The sequence below is a fragment of the Phalaenopsis equestris genome, unplaced genomic scaffold (assembly GCF_001263595.1).
Source record: "Phalaenopsis equestris unplaced genomic scaffold, ASM126359v1 Scaffold000002, whole genome shotgun sequence".
Lineage (NCBI taxonomy): Eukaryota > Viridiplantae > Streptophyta > Magnoliopsida > Asparagales > Orchidaceae > Phalaenopsis > Phalaenopsis equestris.
The window spans coordinates 2,459,485-2,482,020 of NW_018164444.1; the positions used below are offsets into that span (position 1 = coordinate 2,459,485).

The 22,536-nt window shown below is 35.0% G+C and overlaps 1 protein-coding gene across 1 annotated transcript in view; it reads right to left on the bottom strand.

Annotated features, from left to right (window-relative positions):
- The window catches only part of LOC110023794 (THO complex subunit 1), a 54,286-nt gene that overhangs the window by 26,024 nt on the left and 5,726 nt on the right, over window positions 1-22,536 (bottom strand). The window contains exons 4-9 of the mRNA XM_020723385.1: window positions 21,321-21,414; window positions 21,096-21,241; window positions 20,937-21,008; window positions 19,707-19,779; window positions 19,556-19,621; window positions 19,388-19,434 (exon numbers count right to left, since the gene is read on the bottom strand). Coding sequence (XP_020579044.1) covers window positions 19,388-19,434; window positions 19,556-19,621; window positions 19,707-19,779; window positions 20,937-21,008; window positions 21,096-21,241; window positions 21,321-21,414 — 498 coding nt within the window. The remainder of the gene's footprint in view (window positions 1-19,387; window positions 19,435-19,555; window positions 19,622-19,706; window positions 19,780-20,936; window positions 21,009-21,095; window positions 21,242-21,320; window positions 21,415-22,536) is intronic.

The window sequence follows — 22,536 nt, forward strand, 5'->3', positions numbered from 1 at the left end:
CGGTGCAGTCCGTTTTGTCATTCGGGGTCGCTCGCACGACGTCGTCGACAATCGGGTCAAAAACGAGTCAAAATTCAAATCTCACCAAATTTTGACTTGTGATCGATCGTTTCAAAAGTTTTACTCGAGTCTTCGACGGGTAACGGTGCAAGCGATGTGAATTGTGGCGATCGGACGTGTTGACTCTCCGAATTGCGAGGTTAAGGCAGTCTCAGGCTTAAAGATCATATAAAGACTCCTTTTGGGTTTTCTCATGTTAGTTTCAACCTCCAAATGCTAGAGGTCGATATCACACATCCAAACTCCAAAAGAGTAAAGAAGGAGGTTGAATTTCTAAAACAATGCGGGTTCCATTTCTAAGGTTCTAAGATAATCAAAGGAAAGATAGTCAAAGAGAGGTCCCTAAGGCTAGATCATAAACCCTAAGAGGAAGACTAAACCTCACCAAAAATGAGGTCAACAGTACTGAGGATTAGATTTATTTCTTTGGATTCGATTTATTTCTTTTCATATTTTAGATTTGTTTTCTTGGATTGGATTAATTTTCTTTTTTGTTTTAGGTTTTCCTATTTTATGTTGTTATGAGGATTGGATTTATTTCCTCTCTTATTTTATGTTTTTCTATTTTATGTTGTTTCCTTTATCTCCAAGTAATTATTAAGAATTGATTAACTGAAGATATAGGTGTTATATCTTTCCTTTCATAGTATTTCCTCTTTCTTGTCTTTCCTATTCTAGAATTCATGTATGATTCATGTAAGAGTATTTATACCCACTTTTCATATAAATAAAACAATTCCGTTAAATTCTGAAAATCAACATGGTATCAGAGTCTTGAGACAAATCTTAGAGTCATCTACCGTCGGAAACTCCGCCTCATTTCATTTTTTCTTACGAAAATTTCCTCTGCCTGCAGGTGCAGGCCCCGCAATCTGAATTTCCTCCTGCAGCCTTTCCCGCCGCCGAAATTCCCTCCTGCAGGCCTTAGCAATCAAAACCTCCTCTACCTACATACCCTAGCCGTCAGAACTCCTTCCTGAACCTCCTGCAAGCCGGCCATTGCTATTTTTTCCAGTCGTCGACCCCTTCTTGCAACGTCTTGTCTTCTATCACCGAACCTTCCTGCAGACAACTACAGGCTTCCATGTTGTTTCCCAATAGATTTCTGTCGTTTTTGTTGTTCCAACAGCCTTTGCTTCAACTGTCGCAGCACAGATGATTCAAACATCATCACCGTCTCTTCTTCTCGTCCGCGGAAACGGCAAACCCCACTGCTAGCTCTCATCGTTGGATTGTGATTATTGTAGATCTGAGCGAAGAAAGCGCCTACACTATGAATTGGGTTGTTTGTAACTACATTCGACCTGGTGATGTCGTCATCCTCCTTCATGTTCGCTCCACTTCTATTATCTATGGAGCTGACTGGGGATCAATAGACCTCTCCATTTCAAAGGTTGCGTCCGCCACTGAAGAGGTTGACTCCGAGCAGTCGCAACAGAAACTTGAGGAAGATTTTGAAACCTTCACTATCACCAAAGCACAACATCTTGCCCAGCCGCCTGTAGAGCTCATATCCCCTTCAAGAACCACATTGTAAAGGATCATGACATGAAGGAGAGGCACTATGTCGAGGTAGTGAGGCTCAGGCTCAGTGTTGTTATTATGAGCAACAGGGGATTTGGGGCATCTAAAAAGAGTGGCAAAGGGAGGCATGGTAGTGTCAGCAATTATTGTGTTTGCCTTGTGATGGTAGTGTTGTACCATGAAGAAGCTGCATAGGGCTTGACTGAAGATGTGATCACTTCCAACACTATAGTTGCTATTGTGATTAATAAGGCTCCAGAGTTTTTTCCTCCAGCGGACACTCCTAAGGAGTTTTTTTCAGCAGCAAATCTTCCTTCAGAGCTTTTCCTTGCAGCAAACCCTCCTTCGGAGCTTTTTTTCCTGCAGCGGACCCTCCTTCGGAGCTTTTCCCTGCAACATGTCTTTCTTTGGAACATTTTCCTGCAGCCAGAATTTTTTTTCTCGAGCATGCCCTCCTCTGGAGCTTTTTTCCTACAACAAGCCCTCCTTCATTCTTTTTTTACCTGCAGGTGTTCTTATTCTCCTGCAAGCCATACCCTGCACCATTCTCTACTGGTCCTGTTCCCTACAGCTTACCCTATAGGCTATCTAACTCCCTGCAAATTTTCCTGCAACATTATCAGTAAAAGTCTTCCGCCTACCTGCAGACACTATAGAAACTGCAGTCAAAGAGAATCGCAGCCAACTAGAAATCAATTTTTCTTGTAAATTGTCTACTTTCCAGCAATATTACCTGTATGAGTCTTCCGCCTACTTACAGACACTGCAGAATCTGCAATCAAAGACAATAGCAGTTAACGAAAAATATTTCTAAATATTCTTGAGATTGATTACCAAGTACGGGATGAATACTTCAAAATTCTAGCTCACAAAGAATCTCCCTTGCCTATTGTTTGATACCTTCAAATCCAAACTGAACATGATTGTCAATCATATTTCAACTTGATCGAGAGTGTTAGAAGTTATATTAGAAAATAATTTGTTCATAATAAATAGAAGTTATGAGGATTAGATTTATTTCCTTGGATTGGATTTATTTCCATTCATATTTTAGATTATTTCCTTCGATTTGATTAATTTTATTTCCTATTTTATGTTGTTATGAGGATTGGATTTATTTCCTTTCCTATTTTATATTTTTTTCCTTTATATTCAAGTAATTATTAGTAATTGATTAATTAGAGATATAGGTGTTGTTTCTTTCCTTTCATGTTATTTCTATTTCTTGTCTTTCCTATTTCAGGATTCATAGAAGGGCATTTATATCCCATTTTCATATCAATAGAACAATTTAGCTGAATTCTGAAATTCAATGAATTCCTTAGTAGGGACTTTTTGTTGCATGGAAATGATTACCGCCTAATCTTAATTGCACCAACATGAAGCATGTCCTATGACATTTCCTATTATTCAAATGAAGGATTTGTATGAAAAATATGCAAAGAAGTAGCTATAAATATAACAATTACGAATACTTTGCGGATGTTAATAAGGTTTATGGAGTTCAAAGAATTTTAAGAACCTGATCTTCCTAAACCAGAAAGGTTTTCTCTAGAAATGCTTAGGGCTAAATGTATATACATCATAAATCCAAAAAATATTCCTTTTTTTAATGATATCCTGAAACAACAACTAGTATTGTGAATTCTTCTCCCCTGTGCATATGTTTTCGCATCCCATCAATCGCCAAAAAAAAAACCCTTTTTGAACTATCATATTAATCCAATTCCTGATGCTCTTATTGTTGATTAACTTGTGTCCGCTAATGATGATGAACACCAAAGGTATCTTGTGAAGTAGAAAGAGATCTAGATGACTTGTGAATATCAACAACGACAAAAATCCAACAATTATATTTGGATATATTTCAAGAATATCACAAGTTGGAAGAATAGATGAAGTGGCTCTCCTATCCTAGTGGGTAGTTAAGATTGCTATGGCTTGTGTCGTAAATAACTATTAGTCTGGAAAATCTCTCCATGATTATAGTTGCTTGCAGTTTCATTGTGTGGTTGGTACACAGCTTTATAATTGTAAGAAATTACTACAACTACGACTTGCAGGATTATCTAGCAATAATTATAATTAACTTAACGATAAAAAAAGAGGAAATGAAAGTGAGAAACAAGTGTCATTTGATTGTTTCCCCGCCGCTGATGGAAAAGCCTATGAGAGATTAAAACACGCGTGAGATAACGAGTGAGAAGAGAAAAAAGAAGTTGTGCCCTAGAAACATGAGAAGAATAAGAGGGAGGAGGAGGAAACGAGCAGCTTACCTGCGTGGGAGGTTTCCTTTCATTCTTGCAATTGAACTACCGTAACAAAGGCTCAAGCGAAACTTCCCCTCATGTCATTGACACTTGTAGTTCTACGTACACAAGGAAAGGGAAGACAGAAGGAAAGCGCAAGTGACCTAATGCAAAGAGAAAGAAGTTGTGAGGAGTTGAGCAATTTTCCTCATTCACATAGGAAAAAATATTACATCAGGACTCCGCATGCAGAGCTGCTTATAGAGTTCAATCTTGAGCTGACACGTGGAAAATTGGGACCCACCTACATAAAAGGTGAAAAAAAATGAAAATGCATGACCCGGCCCGACCGATGCGTCATAGGAATATTCCATCGCATAAACATGACCCGGCCCGACCGATGCGTCATAGGAATATTTCATCGTTCTCTCGCGTTATTCTGAATATTTTTCATGTTATTCATGTGTTATTGGTGAGTTATTGAGGTGATTCAACCAAATGACAAGATAAAAACTTTTACTGAAGTGTTATTAATGTGTTATGGAAGTAATTTTGAGTTAGTGTTGTTTAAAGAAAAATAACATCTCAAAATCACCTCAGTTACTGTTTTTAAAGTGTTAGCCGTGTGTTATTTATGTGTTATTGGTGTGTTATTGAGATGATACAATCTAATAATATAAAAATTTCTACTGATGTGAAATTCATGTGTTATGGAGGTGATTTTGAGTTGGTATTGTTGTTTCAAGAATAATAACATCTCAAAATCACCTCAGTCACTCTTTCCATTTTTAATGTGTTATTTGTATGTTATTCTTGTGTTATTTATGTGTTATTGGGGTGATACAATCCAATGACAAGATGAAAACTTCTACTGATGTGTTATTCATGTGTTATGAAGGCGATTTTAAGTTGGTATTGTTTGTTATGAAGGCGATTTTAAGTTGTTATTATTTTTTAAAGAGCAATAACATCTCAAAATCACCTCAATAACACATCAATAACATATGAATAACACGAAAATTATTCATAATAATGCAAGAGAATATTTCTATAACACGGCGGCAAGGATAAATAACACAAAAAATATTTTCTTATAACACATGGGCAAGGCTCTGTAACGCGATGGAATATTCCTATAACGCATCGGCAAGGAAAAATAACAGATCGGTCTGGCCGGGTCGTGCATTTTTGGTTTTTTTTCATTTTTTATGTAGGTGAGCCCGACCTTCCACGTGTCAGTTTGAAATTGAACTCCACAAGCAGCTCTGCATGCAGAGTCCTGATGTACTATTTTTTCTTCACATAGGGCTTTATGAGCACTAGAGATGCTCGAGTAGTTTCGTGCATGGAGCAGCACAAGTTGGTTTTTTTTCTTTGTGCGTAAGCGTTCTGTTCTGAGAGTCTGCGAGCGAGAAAAAGGAAAGAGCATGCGGGAGAAGCTCAATCGAGAGCTTAAAGCTTTATTCCGATGGTAGAAGGCTCGGCAATAAGGAAATAAATGAGTTATGGTTTAAGTAAGAAATATTTTTAGGTAATTAATTTAATGTAATTGAAATTAATTTTCAGAAAATCCTATTAATTAAATCTAACTAAAATTATTTAGGACAAATGGATGAGAAGGTTGAAATCAGAAAAGAAAAGGGGAAAGTTCAACTATGAAATCAAATTATAAAAATCAATTATTGTTTTTCAAATTCAATCAATGTTAAGTTAAATTAATTAATGTCATGTTAAATTAAAAGTTAAGAACCCCAACTTTAAGGCATAATAAGGTTACTCTTAAATAAAACAAAACTTTGAAAGTTATCAGATGAAAGTTTGATATCTTAATTGAGGTGTATATAAGGGAAAATAAAGGGTCATTAAGTAAGATGAAATCCTATTTAAACAATTAATATTCCATTGGTAAAGTTAACTACACTTTTAGGTGGTTACCTTTAACAATTTATGACTAGTTATTAAAAAAAATTGTAGTGATAATATAAAAAGGCAAAGTGTATATATCTAAATTAGTATTCAAAATGAAATTAGAATTCAAAATAAAATAAATATATAACAAATATAATTTAAATAATTTATATAGGCGCACCCAAAAGATTAGACTGACCAAGGAAATGATAGTTGACCGCACTATATAGGTGAGTAAACATGTTTATAATTAACAATGGTTATGTTTATGTTTGAAAGCAATTACACATGTTTTTATTCTTTTATGTATTTATTTGTTATGTTTATGTTTGAAAGCAATTACACATGTTTTTATTATTTTATGTATTTATTTCAAAAATAAAAAAAATATGTTTTTCTTTTAAATGTTAAATAAAAGAGAAGAAGTAAAATATGATAAATGCATGTATATGGGAGTCCACCATGAATGCACTGACAAGAGAATGCAATATACACGTGCACGAAATGTTATGAAAATGAAAATAATTGTTTACCGTTATGGTGGCTTGGAAAATGTTAAACATATATATATTTTTTAAATATACCTTTAGACGAAAACTCTCAATAATGAAAAGTGTAATAGAAATAAATGAAAATAAATAGAAAACGATTTTATTCACTGTTTTTTTTATTAAGCACAATTTTTTACTGTTTACTGCACTTTTACAAAATAATTTAAAATGAGAATTATTATAATTTAAAAATATTTTCCCACTAAGTAGTTTAACTCAAACATTCAGTTCTTCAATTGCTAATATTTTTACATGAAAATCATTTATAGGCTAGATGGATCCAAGAGAGTACGTGTGCAGACACTGCTGAGCATAGGCTAATACGTAATATATGTGAGTTTTATTTTTTGTCAATTGTAAAAATTTAAAAATCTGTATGAAAAGGTTGTGACTTTGAATTTCATAAATAGAATAATTCTTGTGTTTTGAATTTCATTTTAATTATGAAATGAAACTATTAAATAGTTTTTTCCTATTCAACCGATAGTTCTCGTCTTAGTAATTCCAAGCTTCCGGATCAAGTCGTGACATATCTATAGTATTATTCTTATTTCCTTGATGTTTAGCGTTTCTGGAATTCCTACTCGACAATGTAGTTTTTCCTCTTACAACATGCAATTTCTACTACTCAATTTAGGCTTTCATAAATGTAGTTTTTCCTCTTACAACATGCAATTTCTACAACTCAATTTAGGCTTACCGTTCTATCAAATTTTAGTAAAAATGAGGGTTTTGAGGGGCCTAAACCATAATATGCGGTATGAATAAAAGTCTTATTCGAGTAAAACCCTTCCTCATTTATTCCGAGATTAGAGAGGAAACACTTCCAGGAGAAAAACCACCTTGTTCAAAGCACGAACCGTGTCTATAAGATATTTCAATATTGCTTATTTCCTCTTTCTCCCGCTTCTCTACTTTTTTGATTGAAAATGTGATGGGTTAATTTCAGATTTGTTAAATGTGATATTTTTTTTACATAAATATAAATCATGTGTAGCTTCTTTGATCTTAATTTATTAATATTAATTTCTATAATAAACTAATACATTTTCATGGAAATCAAATATTAACAATTTTTTATTTTCATTTATGGTGACAGATAATTCATTGAAATTCATACTAGTTTTCTTATAAATTTAATGTTTGATGCATACATTGTTTGAATCTGACTATGCATTGTATATTAGAATTGCATTAGAAATAAACCCTAGATTCTAGATCACCACGTCATTGCAATCTAGTAGTTATGAACTTCATATATGCAAAAAAAAGGCAATTAAATTGTTGAATTATGGATTGTACAAAAGAACTCACATAAAAATATATTACCAACATTTGTACCTTCCAAGCTACTATTGATTGCAGTTCTAGAGCTCCAAGAAAGTATTTAGGAAGTGGGATTTGAGGGGACGTAGTTGTGGAATATTGGGGGGCAAAACTAGGCGAGTTTCATGGCATTTGGCCGGAGATATACGTCAATCGGAGGATTTCCCGGCTGAAAACAATACGGAGAAGAAGCGAGGAGTCAGGAAGTCAAAATGAAGTGTCGGGAAGCCAATGAGATGAATTCACCTATAAAATATCAAAGTCAACATACATGTTGTGTCGAACAAGGTAGGACAGTGACGTGGTGCTCGTGTGACGTGCGAGCGCAGATGAAGAAGTTGTGAGGAGGAAGCATGAGCAAACACGAAGCTAAAGCAGAAAGAGGAGAAGAGCGGATCCTACTGTAGCGGTGGAAGAAAGGAGGTGTCGACCGCAATAGGAGCTCATGTAGAAGGGAGTCGAAGCCAGGAGCTCATGTGTTCGATCCGAATAGAGCGCAAAGGGGAGAAGGCAAAGTTTTGCGAGTTACGGCTTGACCGAGAGTGACATGAAATCATGAATAATATGATCTATATAGATTGATTGTATGTGTATGATTGGCTATGATGGAGTCGTCATTTTATGGTACTAGCAGAGGAAGCTAAGGTGCACGTATATGGAAAAGTATATTGATATTGAAGCATCCTAGTTTGTACAAATTTTTAAATGAACGGTTGTGCGGATATAGAATGATATAGATATGTTATTAATTTAGTAAGATTTTTTTAAATAACTTCAAATATTTATATTGATTTATCAAAAGTTTAACTAGCATGCATATTACTTTATTTTCTCTTGTATTGTTGTAGTTTAAGAGTGTGAGTAGTCACTAGCTATGTTTAAGTTTACCGTTTTAATGTAATTTATCGGATTTAATTAATTGATTAAAAGATAAGCGATGGGAAGAAAAATATTTATAGAAGACGCATACAACCAGGCAAGAGGAAAATTTAAATTATAATATCTTAATTAATTTTTTAGTGACCATTTCATTTATTAAATAGTAAATGAACATCGAAAACTTAGTTAACATTGTCTAACCTTCTGTTCCCATCTTGATTAATTTTAAACCTCGAGCTAGATCGTGACAGTCAGGTTGCTCTTGAAAGCGAAAATCCCTAAATTGGTCAAGGAAAAGAAACAGGCCAAGCTGGTTCATCACTGGTTCATCCACAGTGTCGCAGACATCCGCATCAACATCACATAAACGCCACAAAAGCGCACAAATAAACTGTGTAAATACAACAAAAAACATGGAAATGAACTGCGTAAATGTATAGAATTGCAAGAGCGCATCAAACAAGTGCACTGGAAAACATGAAAATGGATCATAGAGCCTTGACATGTACTGTCCTAAAAAAATGTACCAAGCATCAAACAAAAAATTGTCCACATGTGCTTTAACCAAATTGTTAACTGCTCAGACAAATAGTCAGCGAATAATGCCCAGCTAAAAATGAGATAAATACATTGCCTTGAAAGATGTGTATGTGCCTTGAAGAACGGGTGAGTTCTTGTAATAGTCTCATTTCAGTTATGGGGGAGAGAAGAATGAAGAATTGGGGAAGAAGAAACGAACAGACAGAAGAGAGGACGAAGAAGCAAAGAAGACGAAGTGAAGGGTCTGACACCCGAACTGCAGGAGAGGAGATGAAAAGAGGTGGAAGTCGAAGAGAAGAATTTGCCCTATAAATCGAATGTATGACAGGAATGTGATCAAAGAGCATAGGCAGAAACTAGCAGAGGAGAGGACACCGTGGGAGGAGGACCTGTCGAGCGGAGGCTTAATGTTAGGATCAACTAGTGTGCGATAGTTAATGTCGATGTTGAGCAAAAGAGGGGAGATGACGGCGACGTCTAATGCGAATGTCAAGCGAGGTGACTAGAGAAAGGAGAACTGTGCGAGAAAACCAAAGTCTTCGCTACGTGTGTGTGTGTGAGTGTGATGTTCGATCGAGGAAGGTAAGTTTTATAACTTAATAATATGATATATATATATGGGGTTTCGCCCGATGGTTTGAATCCTTCGGCTTTCAATCGTTTTCGTCGTCCTCAACGACGAAGGATTTCTCGTACTCGACGGCGAAGGGCTTCACGCACGTCGTCTCCTCCTACGCGCATCGCTTCGTCCTGCCCAATGACGAAGGGCTTAGGCATGTCTTCACTAAGCTTCTTCGGGGCATCCTTTTCTGCGGTTCGTGTATTCTGCGCAACTTTTCCTATCTTCTAGACCTCGTCAGTTGCGACTGTTCCGCGGCTTCGACATCTGTTGCTTCGCCCCAACATCTTTGGCACGTCATTTGCCCTCTACCCGACTAGGCAAGGCTTCTCCTTGTTGTAATGGAGCTTCCTTCTTCTTTGGTTGAACCTGACAAAACCTCCTTTGCCCGCGTGGTAGGTAATCCTCAGGTGGAGACAACGGTTATCTTCCTCTCAAGTTATAAGGAGTATCGTGACAGTACATATGACTATCCCTTTATTAAGAATGCAAGCTGAAAAAGTGAGAAAGCAACACTTTTTTCTGACTTAGAAATTTCAACCCTGACTGAGAAATTCAAGTTTGCTCTTATTAGAAATTTTTCGTGGGGCACCTACCTATCAAAGTTATCAGGAAAAGTTTTGATGAACTCAAATTAGTAGGAAAGTGGAAAGTGTTGCTTATAGATAGGAGACATGTATTGAATCAATTAACTGCGGCTGAAGACTACACTCGAATTTTTCCCAAAAAAAATCTTAACATTGTTGGTAAATCAATGAAGCTACTCAAGTGGTCTCCTGCTTTTGATCTCAATCATGAACCTCCTACTGTACCGGTATGGTTTAGTCTGTCTACTCTCAAGCTACATTTTTTTTATCATCAAGTTTTTTACTCTATTGAGATCATACTTGGGGACCCTATGAAGTTAGAACTACCCACTTTCAACGTAACCAGACCTTCTATGACCAGAATTTTTAGTTAGAACTACCCACTTTCAACGTAACCAGACCTTTTATGACCAGAATTTTTGTGGAAAGAGATATTATTTTACCTGATATTACTGAAGTCTGGTTAGGCACTACTCATAATGGATATTGGCAGCAAATAGTCATGGAGCATAAACCTCCTTATTGTTCTCATTGTAATGTCATAAGCTTCATCCAAATTTGAAATCTAAATATCAAGTGAATAAGGATGGATCAAACCCCACTGCTCTGGACATATGTGTTCCACCGGGTGAGAAAACTACCACAGGACAGAATTTGATATCTGATTTAATTGCCCCTGTGGACCCTCCCCCTGAAAATATTGTTTCTGCGATTGATGAGAAGCTAAATGGCCCTGCGGAGCAAAACCCTATTGAAAACAGTACTGAAGGAGCCCTACTTACATGAACTGACAATCAGAAGAACCTTGCAGCTCCTCATCTTCAGAAAGTATCTCTGGAATAGAGGCGACAACTCATACCTCACACACACTTGAACCTCTTGTGGGCACAACTGTTAACAATCTTTCTACTCCAGCACTATCACCTCATTCGAATGAGCAACAATCCTCGGATGAAGAATGGCAGGTCTACACTTCCAGGAGGAGAAAAAGAATGGAGATTTACTTGAATTAAGGAATCTAATGGATGATATTTTGGTTACTTCGGGCAATGGTACGCACCTAACCAATCTGTTAGTCGATTCCTTTTCGAGAACTAGAGGCAGAGGCAGAACTAAATTGGGTCGTCCCGATTGGTCTTATATGTACCATCTATTTTTGGGTCTTCTTTTTTTTTTTTTTGTACCGTGTGGGTTGGGAGTCTATTTTGGTCTCACTCATACAATCTATCAGTATCATTTTCTCTTTAAAAATATTATATATATATATATAATTTTCCGATCCATGTTGTCATTCCGCTCTGTTAGGGTTTCGCCCCATAGCGAACCCTAGTGTCGTTCGCTTCGTCACGCGCTCGCGTCGTCTGCTCCCTTTCGCATCGTCTCGTCTTGTGGCAGCGCTGCGGTCGTGCTTGCGTCTCGTCTGCGACAGAGTTCCTTCTGCTACTTCTCATGAGCCGCTCGACCGCTCGACACCTTCCTTCTGCTGCGTCTCCGGCTCCTCCGCTGCTCCAGAGCCGCCCGCTGCTGCGTCTCCTTTGTGACTTTTGCGACAGAGCCCCGCCCGCTGCTACGTCTCCTCTGCGACAAAGCCGTCAGGTCTGCGACAGAGTTTTTCAACACTCGTGCAGCTTTTCACTGTGCTGCAAGTTGACACTGGCTACAGTAATGGCCTCAAGGCTTTCCTATGTCGCCGCCCTCGCCGGTGAAAACTCTCCTCTGCGACAAAGCCGTCAGGTCTGCGACAGAGCTTTTCAACACTCGTGCAGTTTTTCACTGTGCTCCAAGTTGGCACTGGCTACAGTAATGGCCTCAAGACTTTCCTATGTCGCCGCCCTCGCCGGTGAAAACTCCGCCAAACCCTCTTATGCTACAGTGGTTCACAAACGCAGCTCCCTTTTTCAACTCGCAGATAGTGTAGTATTCCCGCAGATTTACCATGATTCTGTTACTGGAAATGGAGATTAAAATCTCATAAAAAAAAAGTAGAAAAAAAGGCGGGCAAACCAGCAATTTTATTTTCCGACGCTGAAATTTCAACTCGTGTAAGAAAATACAAATTTACACTAGTTGGAAAGTTTCAATTAGGTTGCCCTAAGATTGAGATCATCAGGAAGGTTTTTGAAGACTTCAAACTGGTTGGGGATTGGTAGGTGGGTCATTTCGACGGAAGGCATGTTATGATACAGCTGAGCACAAAAGATGTTTACACAAGAATTTTCTCAAATAAATTCATCACAATTGAGGGCAAACATATGAAATTGCTCAAATGGACCCCTAATTTTGATCCCAGTCAAGAACCTCCAATTGCACCTATCTGGTTCTCAATACCTAAACTCAAGCTTCATTTCTTTGATTTACCTATCTTCTATGCAATTGGGACTATCCATTGGGACTATCCTTGCTATCCTTGGAAAACCTTTGCAGGTAAACTTACCTACAGTTCATTTCTCAAGGCCCTCTATTGCAAGGATTTTAATTGAACGAGATATTACACTACCGTATGTACAATAAGTCTGGTTTGGATCTGCTCACAATGGTTATTGGCAAAAAATCATTATGGAACAAAAACCATACTACTGCAAACACTGCAAGATGTTTGGACACTAGCAGGAAAAATGTTTCAGATTGCACCCACAGTTGAAAAACAATAATCAAAAGCAGAAACACACTATTAGTGCACCACATGTGCCTAAACGCGCTCTCAACAAACCTGATGACAGTCAACCTGAAGCAGGAATTACCGCAAGACAAGAGTTAGTGTCTGCCCCTGAGATTCTTTCTCCTGACTATACTACAACGAATAATGTTCGAACTAAAAATCAGGATAGTCCCGCAGCTCCTATTCAGATAGCATCAGGTGCAGAGATAATAATGCACACTTCAAATACATTGAAACCTATCGCGGTGGCAAAAACTATTTTTCCTCCTACTGCGGTGTTAACATCAAATCAGATCGAGGATCACATGAGCCAGTCTTCCGATGAAGAATGAGGGGGAGCAGGGGAGAATGTCTTCCGATGAAGAATGACAGGTTTACACTTCTCGGCGGAAGAAGAAGGCTAAGGGCTCACTCCAACTTGGAAACGTAATGGATGACACTTTGGTGACTCCTAGTAATGACACGACTCTTCAAAGTTTGTTATCTGCTTCAGCTCCTAAAACTAGAGGAAGAGACAGAAATAAACTGGCTCGTCTCTAGCTACTTGTTTTCTGCATGTTTTAAATTTGTTTTACATTTTATTGAGTCTATCTGTATCTTTTTTTTTTTTGTATTAGTCACGTATGGTAGGGTGCCTCCTTTGGCCTTTTCTCGTATGCATGTTATGTATGTTATGTTTGCAACCCTGGGCCTCCCATATTATTCATCACATACGAAGTAATGGAGCCACATAGATAGATATATGTATGTATGCATGTTATGTATGTTATGTTTGCAACCCTGGGCCTCCCATATTATTCATCACATACGAAGTAATGGAGCCACATAGATAGATATATGTATGTATGCATGTTATGTATGTTATGTTTGCAACCCTGGGCCTCCCATATTATTCATCACATACGAAGTAATGGAGCCACATAGATAGATATATGTATGTATGCATGTTATGTATGTTATGTTTGCAACCCTGGGCCTCCCATATTATTCATCACATACGAAGTAATGGAGCCACATAGATAGATATATGTATGTATGCATGTTATGTATGTTATGTTTGCAACCCTGGGCCTCCCATATTATTCATCACATACGAAGTAATGGAGCCACATAGATAGATATATGTATGTATGCATGTTATGTTTGTTATGTTTGCAGCCCTGGGCCTCCCATATTATTCATCACATACGAAGTAATGGAGCCACATATATGTATGTATGTATATGTATTAAATAAAAAAAGGATTATATAAGTTAAAATAATGAAACTTTTATAATTAATTAATGTAAAGTTAACAATTAATTAAACTAATATAAATTAATAAATTTATACAATAATACAATCAATAAATTTAATTTTTAATAATAAGAATACCATATTTATTTTAGGAATTGGAGTCGAGGCTAATTCAAGCACAAATAATCAGCATCAAAGTGTGCACTTGTATTTTAAACTATAGTAATAATTTTTTTTCCTCAAATATGTTTGCAGTTGACAATATTTGTGCATGTTTTATTCTAATAGAGTTATTCTTTTCTTTATTGGTCATATCGTTGTGAATATTGTAACTATTTATTCAAGCATTTTAGTATATATTTTATATAATATGATTGAATGTGATTAATATATATGTTTATGTTGATGTTTGTATGTGCATGACTGACTATAAACGAGCATCACTTGATGGTACTGGTAGGAGAATACTAATGTACCCGTACACGTCAATAGAAAACGACATTAATATTGATGTGTCTTAATTGACATAATTTTTAGGCAGTGTTTCATGCAACGGTTGTATTGATATGATAATAATATATACCACATTTATAACAAAACAAATGTTTATATTGATTTATAAAAAACTTAACTGAAATGCATATTGTTTTGTCTTATTCTTATATTGATGTAGTTTAGAAATATGAGTATTCCTAGCTCGTTTAGCTCACTGTTGTTTAACTAACCTTTCGGGTTTAATTAAACTATTAAAAGATGAGCGATATACAGGAAAACGTTTATAGAAGATGTAGATAAACATCAACAAAGTAATTTTAAGTATATCGTTTTAATTTAATTTGCAATGGTTATTTTCATCTGTTAAATTGTATAGAAAATTCAATTCACAACGTTCGACCCTCTGTACCCCCTTGGTTAATTTCAAGCCCTGGATCGGGTCGTGATAAAAAATGGTATCAGAGTTCATGGTGTAAGACTAGTTAATGTAATTGTAATGAAAGAGTCAATAGAATTATTATAAGATAATAAAAAATTAATTAATTAAAAATTCAAATTAATAAGCATATCATAGAGCTATAACCAAAATTTTAGAAGATTGTCCAATAGAAAATGCTTAAGAGTTGTGATGTGCAGTTCGTTATTTTAAATTTCTAAGACGAAATTTTTTGTAAGCGGAGAAGATTGTAATAGTCTCGTTTGAGTTATGGTGGGAGAGAAATGAAGAATCGGGGAAGAATAAATGAACAAACAGAAGAGGAAACAAAGAAGCGAAGAAGATGAAGCGAAGGGTCGAGCAGTCGAACAATGGGAGAGGAAATGAAGAGAGGCGGAAGTCGAAGAAGGGAATTTGTCCTATAAATTGCATGTGAGACAGGAATGCAATCAGAGAGCTGAGGAGGAAGAAGAAACCTATAGAGAGAAAGATGTCGCGGGAGGACCTGTCGAGCGAAAACGTGACACTAGGGTTTTCACCTAGCGGGGGACGGCGAACGTCAACGTTAAGCGGAAGAGGGGAGACGAAGGCGACGTCTGGTGTAAATGTCAAATGAGGCAACGTGAGGAAGGAGAACTGTGCGGGAGAGCCGAAGCCTCGGCTGCGTGTGTGTGTGTGTCTGGAATTCGATCAAGGAAGGTAAGTTTTATAACTTAATAAAACAATTTATACATATATATATTGAATAAAAACATGATTATATAAGGTAAAATAATGAAAATCTTATACTTAATTAATGTAAAGTTAATAATTAATTAAAATACAATAAATTATTAGATTTATATAATAATATAATCAATAAAACTAATTTTTAAAAATAAGAATACAACATTTTTTTTTAGGAATTGACATCAAGGCAAATTCAACACAAATAATCAATATTAAGGTGTGTACTTGTAATTTTAAGTTATAGTAATAATTTGTTTCTTCTCAAATATGTTTACATTTGATGAAATTTGTGGATATTTTGTTTTGATTGAGCTATTATTTTCTTTATTGGTCATATCGTTGCGAATGTTGTTGTTAATTACTCAAGTATTCTAGTGTATGTTTTATATAGTATGATTGAATGTGATTAATATATATGTTTATGTTGAATTTTTGTATGTGCATGACTGACTAAGATGAAACACCCCTTAATGGTACTAGTGAGAGAACACTAATGTATCCGTGCAAAAAAATAGAAAATGATATTGATATTAATGTCTTAGTTGACACAATTTGTAAAAGGTGTCTCTTGTAACAGTTATATATACATGAAATGATATTAATATGAGAATAATATAGACTCATTTTATAGCATGACAAATATTTATATTGATTTATAAAGAATTTTAACTGGGATGCATATTATTATTTATTATCCTTGTATTATTTTAGTTTAGAAGTATGAATATTCACTGGTTCGTTTAGATCACAGTTGTTTTAACTAACTTTTTATGTTTAATTAAACTATTAAAAGATGAGCAATAGACGAGAAAACGTTTATAGAAAATGCAGACAACCGTCAACAAGGTAATTTTAATTGTACTGCTTTAATTTAATTTATAGTGGCTCTTTTCATCTTTTAAATTGTATGGAAAATTTAATTTACATCATCTGGCCGTCTATACCCGCTTTGGTAAGCCCCGGGTCGGGTCGTGACAGTTCTCTAAATTATACTAAAGTCTATTTAATCAAACATATCTCTACATGCTCTAATTAATAAGCTAAATGCTTTAATTAAAAGTCTTAGAATGCAATGCGAATTAAAAGATAATATTAATTAAAATTTGCTCAATCTTGAGGGGCATGTAACTATTTTGAAAATTCAAACTTCTCTTTTTCACGATTAAATTACAATCATCGCCATGTTACATGCATGCTCTCAAATGAACTGCTTTGCCTATAAGATAAGGTCGTAAATTTTACCTAGTCTGATTCTCCACATCCGAAGAATAGAGTTGGCAAAACATAAGCTCGCAAAAGATATCCAAACTATAAATTTGCAAAAGAATTGCAATAAAGCAATGATTTCAAGTCATGATTTTAAATTTATGATTAGAACGTAAATCCCCATCGGCAGACCCAATCCTCTACAAATGAGGGTAGAGTAAACAATGTTTGTAAGAAAAAACAATAATTAAAAATGCTCAATTAATGTAAATTATAAACTCAAACCACCATAAACAAAATTGAATAGTGAAGTCCAAACAATAAAATTTGGCAATTTAAATATTCCGATGATGGCATTGCTGAAAACAAATCTCAATCGCAGATAATTCTAGTTTTAAAATGCTCATGAATCCCAATGCAAATCATCTCAAGTTCAAATCAAAATACTAAAATCTTACAAAATTACAATATTCATAATATTCAAAAGAAATTTATTGCTTAAACTAAAAACAAACTTCAACCATTCCTCTCAATCTCAATCTTATGAAGAGAATGACAAATATAAATAACCTTAGTTCACAAAAAGCCAATGCCATTAAACGTATCTTTATGGTCAATCTCAAAAGTTCTCACACCGGTAAAAGTGTGACATCTATTTAAAAAAAAATAGGATTTGTTCTTATATGCCACCAAGAAAAGAGCAGTTAATAACAAAGCACTTTAATTGAGTGGATAATGTGATCATGATCAAAACCAGTATGTTCCCCAATAGCACAACCCCAGTAAGTTGTAAATCATAGGGTGCCTTTCAAAAGTCATAAGCACTCTTAGCTAAGATCAACTTGAAGTCTTGAAGATATACTTTCAAAGAAGCCTCCAAGCCTGTTCTATAATTTTCCCTTGAATGGTATAACTCGTTGTCGCTACAAAGTTCCTTCAATCATATTGGGTAGGTTGCCTCGTCTAAGTAAAACTAGAGACTATAACAACCCAAAATTAAAAAATTTTAAGATTTTGGTCGGTCTGTCGTCAAATGCCACCATCATACAGTCTAAGTTGATGGCGGTAAATTTCTTAATCAAAAATCAAATTTGTTGATGTTATATGCTAAGCATTGTCTACCTAAAAAGAACTTCTAATCGACATTTATCTCTTATCGAGAGAATTAATCATAGAAGCTTACATCTATGGCAAACAAAATGAAAGCGAAATCTTAAGTACTGTATTATCGAAAAATCTAATATGTCTGCTAAAAATTTAAACTAGAACTACATATCTCTCAAGAGGGTTGGGCTCAAACTTTCAGACCCCAAAGTGTGCGACTTTGGTGATCATTAATTTTCTAGACTTAATTTATGGTAGAAAGCAAGAAATCTTCTGTCCAAGTTGGACCCTCTTTTTTAAAATTTCATCAAAGGTAGAAACTTCTTGTTTTAAATTAATAGATTGTCTTACGAATTTTCATGTTTATAGCATTGTTTCCATTTCATCTCAAGTTTACATTAAAAACTCTAGCCCAATGACGTCCTACATGAATACATTAGTGTAAGCATCTAGTAACATTAGCATGCTAAGGTTACAATAAACACATCAATGTAAGCACTTAATATTAAGATATTATCCACACAAGATTAAAATAAGTTTTTTTCACTTCTTTTAAAATAATAATAATAATAATAATAATAAAATGAAATAAGACGACCTTAGAATTTATTAAATTGGATTCATGTTTGTAGCATTGTTTCCATTTCATCTCAAATCCACATTAAAAACTCTAGCCCTAAGACATCCTACATCACTAGGTTAGTGTAAGTATCTAGTAACATTAGCATGAAATGTCCATCCAAGATTCTTACAAGAAATACATCAATGTAAGCAGGTAATCTCATGATATTATCCACACAAGATTAAATTAAGCTCTTTTTTTTCTTTTTTATTATAAAAAATAATAATAATAAAATGAAATAAGACAACCTAGAGTTTATTAGATTGGATTCAAGTCATTCATTCTCAATAACCCTTTGGGCCTTCAATTCCCAGAGATAAAAGATTTTGTTAAATTATTAAGCCATCATTATTTAGGCACATCCAGTCAGATTAATATTATATTTCACTTGTCTGTTGCTTCATCAGATATGATTCTCCTACATCGATCAATGTCAACTTAAATGAAAATTAGAAATCACATCCTAAGATTACAGCATTATGCTATAAGGAGCTTATTTCTCTGCTATCAATCTATTATCACATTTTTTAAGACAAGAATTTTGCTTTTTGTTTGATGGGCCTAACAGTAAAACTTGTCTCATCAAATCACTTGAAAAGGAAACAGGGATTACTGGGAAGGCTCTCTATCTAAGTAAAAAACCAAAGTGAACCTTACCTGCAAGCTCCAAAAGGTCTTGTAAAAGTTGAAATCAATAGAGACTCCTGAGACATCAAAGTGGCGTTTTTTTTCATTAATTGAAATGCAGATGACAAGCATTTGGTAGTGATATAAAAGCAACTCATAACAGCAAGCAGTGAGATTAAAGAGAAACATATTTCTTACCATCAGAACCGTCTTTTTCATACTTGGTTTCATTTGATATGTTAAAAACCCCTTTGAAATTAACCGCTGCAAAAGTTAATCACATATTACTATTGTGAAGTTAGGGCGAAGATAGAGTGACGTTAGGGATATTGCAGGGAGTGAGAGATACCTGATCGTTCAGACAAAGGAAAGAAATGAGCAAGGAACATAAGAATGCGCCCACAAAACACAACATCATTTGCCTGGAAGATAACTAAGCCATCAAAGAAAAAGGAAAATATTGCAAGAGGATAAAAAAAGGCCTTAGAACAAATTCTAAAGTTTGCATAAAATAAAACAAAGATCCAACTGAGCCAAGAATATGGAGGGCAACCATTGGCTAAAAAAATAAATTCTTTGATGTCGTGCATGCTTTCAGAAATCTTTAATAGAAGAGTATTCAGGAAAAATAATAGTATTACTTAATAATAATAAGCAATGTTACCTAAATGAGCCTACAAAAGCGGCTTCATAGTTCAAAATTTCATGAAATTGAGAGAAGTGTCATCATTAAGCACCTACCTAAACATGTAGGATAAAAGACATGCACAATCCATAGGCTCCAACTTACAAGATTAGGGAGGGGTCTGCACATGTAACCTCTTTGTTTTAGGACAATAGTTCTTGTTATGATTCAACTTCATACATACTAGCTTCAGTAACCTAATTGTTACGACTAAACCCTCTCTTAAACCGTCAACGTGATGAAATTTATTTGTTTGAGATCTTCGCTGTTTAATTATAGCATAAAATACAAAACTCAATTGACATGAATATTAGACAACTTAAGCATTTCAAATAAAAAAAGATAGATGGTCACAATAACAAGACACTGACAAACTCAACTTCCATTTTATCTGCATTCCTCAACATCACATCTGCATGTCACATAAATTACAATAACGAGAATAATAACTATATTACTTGGCAGCTGGCTTCTATTTCTTTGGAAACTGACTTGACAGAATGACAAATGATAATAGTTTGGAATCTGTTTTTGATGAATAAAATTTAATAAATAACAAAGTTAACTTAGCCTGTAAACATCATCAGCAAAGAAGCATTGCCATGTGACGATTGCAAAAAGAAAGAACAACATACATGCCACTCAATTCAGATGTATTTACATATATAACACCCAAAATTCAATTTTTACATAGACGTCACCTTAACAATTCATAAAAAGGTGTATTTCACATTTTAAAAGTTAAATTAGTGATATTTTTTATGTGATATGAAAGATTTGGGAAGTATAAAAGTAAGAAGTAAAGTTTAGGCGCTAGATATGCAAATATAGAGGAATTGGGTGGTATTTATGTAAAGGCCCCTTAAAAAAATTGTTTAATACTTTTAAGGATACCTTTGAGAGTCTCCGAAGAAGTTGATTGCAAGTTCTCAGCATCACAAGCTTACCTCTCCCAAATAACTCTTGCTGCAACACAGCAACTGCATGCTTGAAATAATGAAAAATCTAGCTCCATCAACAATAATGGTTATTTCAGGACTTCTAAGCATCTACCTTCCCTAGTGTATCTTGCTTGCTCTCGATATAGCCAAAAACTTGTTTGCAATCCCTCATAGTTGACATTTCTGTCAAGTCTTCAAGCAGTTGAAATATCATACCTCCCTCAATATGCCCTCTTTCACAGAGAAAGAGAACAATGTCTAACAAGCAACAAAAAGGAGGATGGAGATGTTGAATTGAGTGTAATTAAATGGCTATAATGAAAATATAGTTACACACCTAGAAGGCGTGGTATGTAACCACAGCTGCTTTGTTCATTATCAATTTGTTGTCCATACTGCATGGTCCTTTCGCCCAAATTAACCGCTGCTGACTAAACATTTCAACAAAATTATATTTGTGTCCGTAAGAAAATATAGTAAAATTCCCAATTGTACATCATTTTACAGCAGATCGAAGAGGAAAATTAAACTAGAATATTTTCTAAGATTTTGCAACTACCAAACAAAAACAAAATAATGTTTAGATCAAATTTTCCAAATTTTACCTATGGTTTGGTTAAAATGATTTGGAAGAATAATTTTACTTCCATATTTATAACAAAAAACAATGATTCTCCGTCATGAGAAAGCATCCTTAGTCCCTTTATTTTTCTGTGTGCAGTTATCCAGTTGTAATTTTGACTGATATAATTTTTCTTATTACGTACAGCATAAGAAGATTAAAAAATAAGACGGGGCTGACTGTTGCACATACAACAAAGTGCATAAGAATCAAAACTTGATTATTTCATAAAAAATCCTGACATCCCATAAAAATCTTCATGGCGGTTGAAATAATCACTAAGTTGAGATTAGCACAAATGGCAATAATGAAAATGAATGTGAGTTTAGATTAGGATGGACACAATAAGAAATCATCATTGTAGGAGTGTATCTTAGCAATGGCTAAGAAATATAAAGTTACAGCACATACATTTAAGTTCAAGGTGCACATACAACAAAGTGCATACAAAAAGATATGAGGGTAAGATCAATGTGAAAGGTTAAAACAAAAATAACATGAACAGAAATAGATGATCAAGATTTCCATAAATAAGGGTTAATACCCATAAAATTTAGCGGGAATTAATGTCAATAAAGAATTCATGAGTGAAACCCCCAATTAGTTAGTGTTGGAAAACTGCAGGATGTGAAAAAGAAATAAGCAAGCCTCCTGTTGCATCCATATATGGAATCCACCATCCCACAGATTACCAAGGGGCAAAATTCAACAAGGAAGGTGTAAAGCCACAAGTCCATGTGTTGCCCTATCCAAGATTTTGCAAGAAATGATTATAATCACTTCTCTTTAAAGAATTGTATGTACTTCTGTTGAGATTCAGAATAAAATCAGCACACTTTTATTGATAGGAGGGGTTTTTAAACCCAATTACAATATGCATAATAATGAAAAACAATAAAAATAGAATAAAATAATAAGAAAAAAAAACAAA